The sequence below is a fragment of the Oncorhynchus nerka genome, linkage group LG4 (genome assembly GCF_034236695.1).
Source record: "Oncorhynchus nerka isolate Pitt River linkage group LG4, Oner_Uvic_2.0, whole genome shotgun sequence".
In the NCBI taxonomy this organism is placed as follows: Eukaryota; Metazoa; Chordata; class Actinopteri; order Salmoniformes; family Salmonidae; genus Oncorhynchus; species Oncorhynchus nerka.
This window is the reverse complement of record NC_088399.1, coordinates 22,224,895-22,235,758: the sequence shown is the minus strand read 5'-3', so window position 1 is coordinate 22,235,758 and position 10,864 is coordinate 22,224,895. Positions and strand designations below refer to the sequence as shown.

At 44.2% G+C, this 10,864-nt stretch overlaps 1 protein-coding gene across 1 annotated transcript in view; it reads left to right on the top strand.

Annotated features, from left to right (window-relative positions):
- LOC115117050 (collagen alpha-1(XI) chain-like) overlaps nt 1-10,864 on the top strand; it is a 175,203-nt gene that overhangs the window by 127,390 nt on the left and 36,949 nt on the right. The window contains exons 29-39 of the mRNA XM_065017354.1: nt 3,721-3,828; nt 4,589-4,642; nt 5,017-5,070; nt 6,138-6,182; nt 6,396-6,449; nt 6,563-6,607; nt 6,747-6,800; nt 6,974-7,027; nt 7,129-7,182; nt 8,147-8,344; nt 10,650-10,703. Coding sequence (XP_064873426.1) covers nt 3,721-3,828; nt 4,589-4,642; nt 5,017-5,070; nt 6,138-6,182; nt 6,396-6,449; nt 6,563-6,607; nt 6,747-6,800; nt 6,974-7,027; nt 7,129-7,182; nt 8,147-8,344; nt 10,650-10,703 — 774 coding nt within the window. The remainder of the gene's footprint in view (nt 1-3,720; nt 3,829-4,588; nt 4,643-5,016; nt 5,071-6,137; nt 6,183-6,395; nt 6,450-6,562; nt 6,608-6,746; nt 6,801-6,973; nt 7,028-7,128; nt 7,183-8,146; nt 8,345-10,649; nt 10,704-10,864) is intronic.

Sequence of the window (10,864 nt, the reverse complement as noted above, 5' to 3'; positions counted from 1 at the left end):
TGCTCCTCTTCAAACACCCTCCACCTTTCTCTCAATGCTCCTCTTCAAACACCCTCCACCTTTCTCTCAATGCTCCTCTTCAAACACCCTCCACCTTTCTCTCAATGCTCCTCTTCAAACACCCTCCACCTTTCTCTCAATGCTCCTCTTCAAACACCCTCCACCTTTCTCTCAATGCTCCTCTTCAAACACCCTCCCCCTTTCTCTCAATGCTCCTCTTCAAACACCCTCCCCTTTCTCTCAATGCTCCTCTTCAAACACCCTCCCCTTTCTCTCAATGCTCCTCTTCAAACACCCTCCACCTTTCTCTCAATGCTCCTCTTCAAACACCCTCCACCTTTCTCTCAATGCTCCTCTTCAAACACCCTCCACCTTTCTCTCAATGCTCCTCTTCAAACACCCTCCACCTTTCTCAAACACCCCTCCTTTCTCTCAATGCTAGTCTTCAAACACCCTCCACCTTTCTCTCAATGCACACCTCCACCTTTCTCTCAATGCTCCTCTTCAAACACCCTCCCCTTTCTCTCAATGCCCCTCTTCAAACACCCTCCACCTTTCTCTCAATGCTCCTCTTCAAACACCCTCCCCCTTTCTCTCAATGCTCCTCTTCAAACACCCTCCACCTTTCTCTCAATGCTCCTCTTCAAACACCCTCCACCTTTCTCTCAATGCTCCTCTTCAAACACCCTCCACCTTTCTCTCAATGCTCCTCTTCAAACACCCTCCACCTTTCTCTCAATGCTCCTCTTCAAACACCCTCCACCTTTCTCTCAATGCTCCTCTTCAAACACCCTCCCCCTTTCTCTCAATGCTCCTCTTCAAACACCCTCCATCTTTCTCTCAATGCTCCTCTTCAAACACCCTCCACCTTTCTCTCAATGCTCCTCTTCAAACACCCTCCACCTTTCTCTCAATGCTCCTCTTCAAACACCCTCCCCTTTCTCTCAATCTCTCAAACACCCTCCTTTCTCTCAATGCTCCTCTTCAAACACCCTCCACCTCTTCAAACACCCTCCACCTTTCTCTCAATGCTCCACCTTTCTTCCTCTTCAAACACCCTCCACCTTTCTCTCAATGCTAGTCTTCAAACACCCTCCACCTTTCTCTCAATGCTCCTCTTCAAACACCCTCCACCTTTCTCTCAATGCTAGTCTTCAAACACCCTCCACCTTTCTCTCAATGCTCCTCTTCAAACACCCTCCACCTTTCTCTCAATGCTCCTCTTCAAACACCCTCCCCTTTCTCTCAATGCTCCTCTTCAAACACCCTCCCCTTTCTCTCAATGCTCCTCTTCAAACACCCTCCCCCTTTCTCTCAATGCTCCTCTTCAAACACCCTCCCCCTTTCTCTCAATGCTCCTCTTCAAACACCCACCCCCTTTCTCTCAATGCTCCTCTTCAAACACCCTCCCCCTTTCTCTCAATGCTCCTCTTCAAACACCCTCCCCCTTTCTCTCAATGCTAGTCTTCAAACACCCTCCACCTTTCTCTCAAAGCCACTCTTCAAACACCCTCTACCTTTATCAGGACAGAAAACTGTCAGGTAAACCCAGAAATAGAATCCCTGTCCAAACTAACTGTGACAGTCAGAGATGAACTTTAGACTGTTCAAGTCACCTTGTGAGAGAGAGTGAGATAGAGAGAGTGAGAGAGAGAGAGAGAGAGAGAGAGGAGAAAATCCATGAGGAGCTTAAACCACTTCAAAATGGAGAGAGAGAAAAAGACAAGGGGCTTCAGTCTGTCTTCCTCTGGAGATGTAGCAGCATCTGATGAAAGAGATGAGATATGGGGGATTTGAGAGAGGGGAAATAGAGAGGGGGAATAGAGGACTATTTGGGAGTGAGGGAAGAGAAGAAGATTTGAATGGGCCCTCTACTTGAGAGGAGGCAGGAGGTGCCCAGCATGGACCGGAATCTGAATGTCTCCCTGTGTTGCATGCTTATGAATGTGTGTTGCATGCTTATGAATGTGTGTTGCATGCTTATGAGTGTGTGCTGCATGCTTATGAGTGTGTGTTGCATGCTTATGAGTGTTAGAGAGAGAGTCTGCTTAATGAGCTTTTTAGCATGAGTTGATGTGTGAGTGTTTAGCTGGATAAGAGAGTTTTGTGATGACTGTGTGTGTGCGTGTGTGTGTGCATTTGTGTGAAGTGTGATTGAGTGCAAGTGTGTGTGTGCCTGTGTGTATGTTACAGCGAGTGTACGGGGTCCGTTCACGGTCCACTGGGTGGGACTGGTAATGGCTGGTTGTCAGAGACAGTTTTTACCCTGCTGTTTAGAGACGTGCTGTGCGCTGCCAAGTAGCAGCCTCAGTGCCACTAACCCACCAGAGGATTAACACACTTAAAGGAAATAAAAGGCTTCTTATCTGTCAGCTTGACAGACAGCAGCCTCAGCAGCCTCATTTGATTCATTAACCAGCAACAGAGCATCAGACTGACCTGCTACACTCTGTCTGGAGGACTGGACTTGGAGGAGCAGCAGCTGTCATGACTGAAATAGTGACTGGAACAAATTGGTGTCATGGCCTGAAACAGTGGCTGAATGAAACGATGTGAGGATGTGATGGTGTCACGGCCTGAAACAGTGGCTGAATGAAACGATGTGAGGATGTGATGGTGTCACGGCCTGAAACAGTGACTGAATGAAACAATGTGAAGATGTGATGGTGTCACGGCCTGAAACAGTGACTGAATGAAACGATGTGAGGATGTGATGGTGTCATGGCCTGAAACAGTGGCTGAATGAAACGATGTGATGGTGTCACGGCCTGAAACAGTGACTGAATGAAACGATGTGAGGATGTGATGGTGTCACGGCCTGAAACAGTGGCTGAATGAAACGATGTGAGGATGTGATGGTGTCACGGCCTGAAACAGTGGCTGAATGAAACGATGTGAGGATGTGATGGTGTCACGGCCTGAAACAGTGACTGAATGAAACGTTGTGAGGATGTGATGGTGTCACGGCCTGAAACAGTGACTGAATGAAACGATGTGAGGATGTGATGGTGTCACGGCCTGAAACAGTGGCTGAATGAAACGATGTGAGGATGTGATGGTGTCACGGCCTGAAACAGTGACTGAATGAAACGATGTGAGGATGTGATGGTGTCACGGCCTGAAACAGTGACTGAATGAAACGATGTGAGGATGTGATGGTGTCACGGCCTGAAACAGTGGCTGAATGAAACGATGTGAGGATGTGATGGTGTCACGGCCTGAAACAGTGGCTGAATGAAACGATGTGAGGATGTGATGGTGTCACGGCCTGAAACAGTGACTGAATGAAACGATGTGAGGATGTGATGGTGTCACGGCCTGAAACAGTGACTGAATGAAACGATGTGAGGATGTGATGGTGTCACGGCCTGAAACAGTTACTGAATGAAACGATGTGAGGATGTGATGGTGTCACGGCCTGAAACAGTGATTGGATGGATCTGGTATTGCAGTTTGCTAGGCCTGTGAGAGCAGGTGTTGTGACGTGAAATGATGTGAGGATGGAAGTGCAGTCTGAAGGCCTGGACCTGAAGTGAGCATGGCTTTTTAAAGTGGCATGACACACTGCGTCAATATAAAAGATATGGTATTACTCGATAGGTAAATACACAACATGGAATGCCACGTGATTCTAGGATATGATACAACATAATATTCTAAGAAATAGTATGACACTATATGAGATACCCCTGAACATCCTGGTTATATGTGTTTTTGTAGGGTGAGCTGGGACCTGCTGGACCCAGAGGTGAGGACGGACCTGAGGGGCCCAAGGGTCGATCCGGTCTTCCTGGAGATGCTGGCCCTCTTGGACCCAACGGTGAAAAGGTGAGTCGTCTTTGTCCTTGTGACCAACTCCTCATACTTTAAAAAGGTCATTATTATTGTGGCCAACTCCTCATACTTTAAAAAGGCCATTATTCTTGTGACCAACTCCTCATACTTTAAAAAGGCCATTATTCTTGTGACCAAATCTCCATTAAGTTACATGGAACGGAAGTTGAGTACTAAAGACCACCGCTAAACTTCTCAACTTCTCAGTCTACCTGCCACCTGCTCTTAAACTGTTTATGTTTAGGATATGGTTGGTCCATAACCGGTGAAACCGGTGACCTTATTTTCTGTTCATTAAAACAAGGACAGTTATTTTTGAAACTACAAGAGTTAAAATAGTTATTTACTTTTCCCCAGTACAGTGTCTCTCTCTACTCTCATTATGTAGTTGGGAATCAGAATCATTTAGGTGTATCTCTGGGAGTTCTATTTTAAGAAGTGGAACATGGAGAGAGCCAGTTTCCTCTTTCCACGTCCCGCCCACGTCTAGCAGGACCAGGGTGTAAACAAAACAGATTGGCTTCACATTGGCCTGACCCAGAATAGGGGGACTGGAGGAGATAGATTGAGGATCTAAAGAGATAGTACAGAGGATTGTTTCAGCAATACAGTACCCATTACACACAACCATAGTCACTCTACAGTATATGTATGTTCATGTAAAAAGGACTTTATAAATAAAACCAAAATGATTATTGACTGATATACATACAGAACCGATGTTTGACTGTGTTCTGATTTTCCTGGCCCACAGGGCAAACTGGGTGTTCCAGGGTTGCCAGGATATCCAGGAAGACCAGGACCAAAGGTAAGTCCCCCTTTCCTCCCCAGGTCCCTCTCTTTCTCTATCTTTATTACAGTGGATGTTTCTTGGAGCCGCTTCTGAAGAGCCCTTGATTGAACATGGCGTTAGTGATGACCTGATTTGTCTGACGGGCCAGCGGGGCAGCACTCTTACGCAGGCAGGGTGCACATGTTTGAACCTCCCTAATCTGACACCAAAAGGAAGGATTTTGACCCTTTTGGTGTCAGACAGACGCCCACTGCCCAACCGCTATCCACAATGCATCACTACTGCCTACAACAGTGCTTTTATTTTACACAACGCAACATCTTCGTTCCTAACCTTTGATTAACCTGGGATTTCATCTCTCTCTCTTTCCCTTCTTTTTCTCAACACAGGGATCTCAGGGATTCCAAGGTTTCCCCGGAGCCAACGGAGAGAAAGGAACAAGGGTACGTCAGAGAACATTTCCTGTCAAAGTTTTAGTACTTAGTATTTAGTATTAGTTTCCTTAAGTTTCAAGTTATACTCTACATACCTACAAAACAACCTACTGTGGGATGTGCGAGCCAGCTAAGTGCATTTCACTTTGTAGTTTTAGTATTCAACCCACCCCTGAGAGGATTGGATCAATACTGAATCAGATCAATGGAGACAGGGTTTTTTCTCTCTCTAGTGCTAATTCAAAACACCAGGGAGTTTTAGTCAAAGGGAAGAAGATTCATCCAAGGACTAAAACACAGTTGTATTTCTTCTTCATTACCGTCCTCACATCAACCCATTTCTTAAGAGCATTGAAAAGCGCCACAAAGGTCATTTTTCAAATTGAACCGTACTTGGCAAAATATTTCATTTTCTTTTAAAGAGACGGGTCATTAGTTTAGTCTGGAGAGTAATGGTTTGTCACAAAGTGTGGAGCGACGGACGGTACACAAGGCTTTTTATCTTCTATCGCAGAAATATGAGAATTTATGTAGCAGAACCCTTAACGCTCTGATGTAGAGCGATGGTCGTCACATTTACATTAGTTTCATTGCTGTCATTTGTAAATCTAAAACCCACAAAGCCATAATTCCTTTCTTTATTCATTTGACGTACAGTCAGGGATACATATTCATGTTGCTCTGAAATCATGGAAATATGGCTTAGTGTTGTTTTCTAGATGTGCCTCAATGGTCTCTTGCCAAACAACAGTTTAGGATATCTAAACCCATTTATCTAGTTGTATTATCAAAAATTGAAAGTTGTTTTCTTATTTGAAACTTATATAAACATTAAATAAATGTACCTAAGTCATTTAGCAGACACTCTTATCCAGAGCGATGCATAGCGAAGGTTGAATGAGGAATACGTCTAAATGTTAGTTGAAGTAGCAATGGTGATAGTGGGAATGGGACTAATCTAATGATTAGTACAGGTTTAGTTCATCTGATAGGTTAGATAAATCAGGGTAATCTCAAATTCATTACCATGACAACTTGTGACCTCTGACCTCTGTATGTGTTCTGATTCCTCACAGGGACTTGCAGGGAAGGCTGGCCCAAGAGGACAGAGAGGACCAACGGTAGGTCTGCTTCCCCTTAGACCTCCACTATCCACAGGCAATAGAGGTAACCATGACAACGCTGTGTCCAGGTTACCTTGACCCCTAATAGGAGGTTAAGTGAATGAAAGGAGAAAATTCTCTATTGGTGAAGGATATCTTCAGAGGTTCTACTGTCTTTATTGGTATTCCTCCCTCCTCACATTCCTCCTCTTATTCTTCCTCTTCTCCCAGGGGCCTCGTGGAGAGAGGGGACCAAGGGGACCAACAGGAAAAGCTGGACCAAAGGTGAGTCAGGGTCTTTGATCTGACATGGCGGACGAAGTGCCTCACTGTCATAAAGTGGTATGATCTTGGCTGAGTCCCTTCTGACCACTTCCTGTTTCTCTCCTGTCTCCCAGGGTACCTCAGGAAGTGATGGCCCCCCAGGACCTCCCGGCGAGAGGGTATATACTGGAGCATCCTTCACCTCAAACACCAATTAATCTATATCATCCAGATTCATTTCCAATAGTGGTTATTGATCACTGGTTGATTGATTGGTTGATTGGTTGATTGATTGTATCGTCTGCTTGTGTGTTTAAGGGTCTTCCAGGGCCTCAAGGACCAACAGGATTCCCCGGACCAAAGGGCCCACCCGTAAGACAAACAAAACCTACAACACAACAATGGCACACACAAAATACTGCCTTTCCTCTGTGTTAGTCTGTCTATAGTGTTTTACTGGTATGCTTGGTTTCTCTGAGACCCAATCTGTACTCTACGTGTATATGTGTAGCAGCTCTGGGGTTTTCTGTCTGTGTGTTTCTCAGGGACCTGCTGGGAAAGATGGTCTGCCCGGACACCCTGGACAGAGAGGAGAGACTGTGAGTACACACAGTGTTGTTGTCATCCTACACCTGTTTCATAGTCTCCTGAACCTTGTATACCATCTTCTTACTGCTCTTCTTCTCTCTTCTCCTCGCAGGGTTTCCAAGGCAAGACTGGCCCACCTGGACCCCCAGGAGTGGTTGGACCTCAGGTGAGTTCTGTCACATACAACCATACAACTAAGACACGAACAACACCATAATACTAACACACACACACCACCACAATACTAACATACCACCACAATACTAACACACACACCCCACTATGTCATATCTTCTGTGACACACACCACCTAATACAATACATTTCAGTGGACTGGCCTCATCGACAAATAGACGTGCAGAGATCATGTGTGTAGGATTAGTTTATTATCACTGATGAGTAGCTTGATGTGACTCACATTGTGTCAATGCGGTGACATAACTCTGTAGACAGAACACTTCCTATTTGTCAGTCCTCATCTAACTTAGATGCAGTTAGGGAAAGAAATTAGGCCTCACCAAAATCATGTACTGTAAATGATGAATGCCCACACGTTTGTATACAATGCATATCAATGAACACTGATTAGCTACAGTAGGGCTCTCAAACACACCATTTGTTTTTTTATCTCTTACCTAGGCTAAGGTTAAGATGATGGTGGGCAGGATGTGCAGTTAGCAGTCATTAGGGTGTCGCAAGAGTCACATAAGGATGACTTACAGGTGTCGTAATAAAGTCATAGTGAGTTTTAGGTTGAGTTTTTGCCTTGTTTGTTGTGCTGACAGAAGGGCTTTCCTCCTGTCTATATCTGGTAGGCATGACTGTCAGAGTTGTTTGTCCTCTTAGATATTAGCACTTGGCTGGTTATTCATTATGCATGCTCAGTTAACAGCCATTTCCACCCAGAGCTTTTCTCCTAATGCTAATTGAGAACATTACATGTATCGATGATGTTGTTCTGGCAGATGGAAGACGCCTTCCGGGAGTGACTAGCGGTTCGGGGGTTCTGGCCTTCCACTCACCCACGCTCTGTCACCCTGTACTCATACATTCTGTACAGACACCCTGATACACTGTTGTCTCATTCATATTCTCTCTCTCTCTCTTTCTCTCTCTCTCTCCCTCCACAGGGCCCCACAGGTGAGACTGGACCAATGGGAGAGCGTGGCCATCCAGGACCCCCAGGCCCACCCGGTGAGCAGGGTCTTCCTGGATCTGCTGGTAAAGAGGGAGCTAAGGGTGACCCCGGTCCTGCTGGCCCGTCTGGTAAGGATGGTCCCCCTGGTCTGAGAGGGTTCCCAGGAGAGAGAGGTCTGCCCGGCCCAGTGGTGAGTAGAACACACCTCACATCATGTGTGATGTCTTATATAGCAAAAAAAAAAATCTTATATAGCAACATTTTAAATTGTGTTTTTTACATTGGATAAATAAAAGACTCTACAAAATGGTATATCATACACTACAGTTGAGGAAAGTAATTATGCTTTGAAAGTTGATCAACTTAACCCCACTTTTGAGAAAATGGGCCTTGAATGTTTTTGTAAACCTACTGGAGAGCTCTTCTTTGTCTATACCCAATCAGCATCGTCCACACCCTCTTAAGCCTCAGCCCCACCCATCTCTTTAAGGATTCACATGTGAGGCCATGTGCTAAACAGAGTGAGAATGGTAGTGTACAAAACAACCAAAGATTTCAAGACTAAAGGCTGGTTTATGCTACGTCTATTGACATGTCTGTAGACAGTTGTCGCAGTGACATCATGAACATTCTATTGTCGTCCGTCATCAAACTTGTCGTTGTCGTTATGAAAAGTATAAACACAAAAACAACAGGCTGCATGACATCAGCAGCCTGGTGCTCCAAAATAGCACAAACGGTGTATTTTAACACCAACAAACCCATCCATTTAAAAATGAATTTAGTAAACTGTATGTCAGTCTAGCAGACCAGGCAACTAAAAGCAACTTTCTAAACTATATTTTGGTTTGTTTATAGCTTGTTTGCATTTAACATTAAGTTAGCTGGCTAGCCAGTTCAAATAATAACCATAACATATAGCTGACAACGTCTTAACTTTAGCTCATTTGTATTTATTATTACAGCAAAATAAACTCACAACAAGATCATTATTTACAAGTTAATGGCGAGCCAATTACAAAAAATATCTTACTGTTGTGAGTGTGATGAAATCAAAGCAGGGCATTCTACCTAAACATTTTAAAACTTGGACACTGTCTTGTTGGCCTAACATTATATACTCATTTGACTTCGGTGCATGTTGTTCTTCACATTACCGTCTCTGGTAAACACACACTATAAAATCAAGGATTATTTGCCACATGCACAGGATACAGAAGGTGTAAATGGTACAGTGAAATGGTTGCTTCCATAGTGGAGTATTTTGTTTAGACTTGTAGCTAGCTAGCTAGCTAAACAATGAACCATAATCCCAACTCATAACGTTACTTCCCTGCATGAATATGCAGGTATCTAACCAACTAGGTTCAATGTTAGCTATCTAACATTAGGCTATAACAAGCAATGCAAATGGCTCTGATACAAATAATTTTACTAAACAGATCATACACGTAACATTAGCTAGTGAGCCAGCCTGCTAATGTTAGATAGCTAGCTAACAGTATGCTTTAATTTGCAATGAAAACAACTTTCTGACAAAATTGTAAACCTATAATATCTGAAAATGTAGCTAGCTAGACTTCCTAATTCACATGGATGAACGCTTCTCCCTCTCTGTCACAGATTCCATGGTTGCCCTTAGTTTGAAGATGTAATCCAGATACAGGTGTTTTATATAACAGCCTTCTAACAGTATGTTCGCTTTTGACTCCCTCCGCATATTTGCAATCAAATGCCAGAATTTTAGCTATCATACTCTGCTTCCACCAGGCAATCCACTGATTTCAAAACTCAGTCCTACAGAAAGTGGAGAGCAACTCTTTTGCATATCTCTCAAAAAAGACACGTTAGAAAGGATTACCTACACATACTAACCAGCTCATGATATAGACAGAAGTGTGCTACATGGCAGACTCATCTCTCTGCATGTCTAGCCCATCCATTACCTCTGCCAATCATGGCTAGCGGGAAGGTTCCTGACTTTTTCTGTGGCTAATCTAACTAGGCTCATCATTTTATTCATATTTACAGATGGGATAAAAGTTTGTTATTAAGGCATATGAAAGTTCACATGTTCCAGAAGGCATTTCTGCCAAAAAATACATTTTTATTTTAAAATTTCTGTTTAAGTCGCAATGCCTCTCCTGTGAAGTAGTGACGCGGGACATACACCTAGTTTGCTGAAACGAGTCACATTTCTGTCTTATCTTTGGGATGAATAAGATTCAAATCAATCAGATTTATTTTAGAGCTAGTTGCCTTTCTTGCGTAAACATGAGGAGTTCACATAGGCTTTCATGATTACAGCTTATTCCCTTAGTAGCCTGTATCCTCTCAGTCAGCACAGTGGGGGGATTCTTGGATAGATAGAGGGGTTCCGCCCCGGCGTTAAGGAAGGATGAGATGTACTCTGCCTCCATCACAGAACATGTTTGTTTTCTAAAGATTTGCTTCCCTCTCGCGCTCTCTCTCGCTCTCTCTCTCGCTCTCTACAGGGGGCTCACGGCCTGAAAGGGAATGAAGGCCCCAACGGCCCACCTGGACCTGCTGTGAGTATGGCTGATGAGCACACATCCACCAACACCCTCTCTTCATCCCTCACACCGTATCAGTAGTTGTCTCTCTATCACTCTCTCTATCATTCTCTATGTGTTTTTCTCTATTTCTCTCTTTTCCCTCTTTTTTATTTTGCACACGCACTGCGAACGAT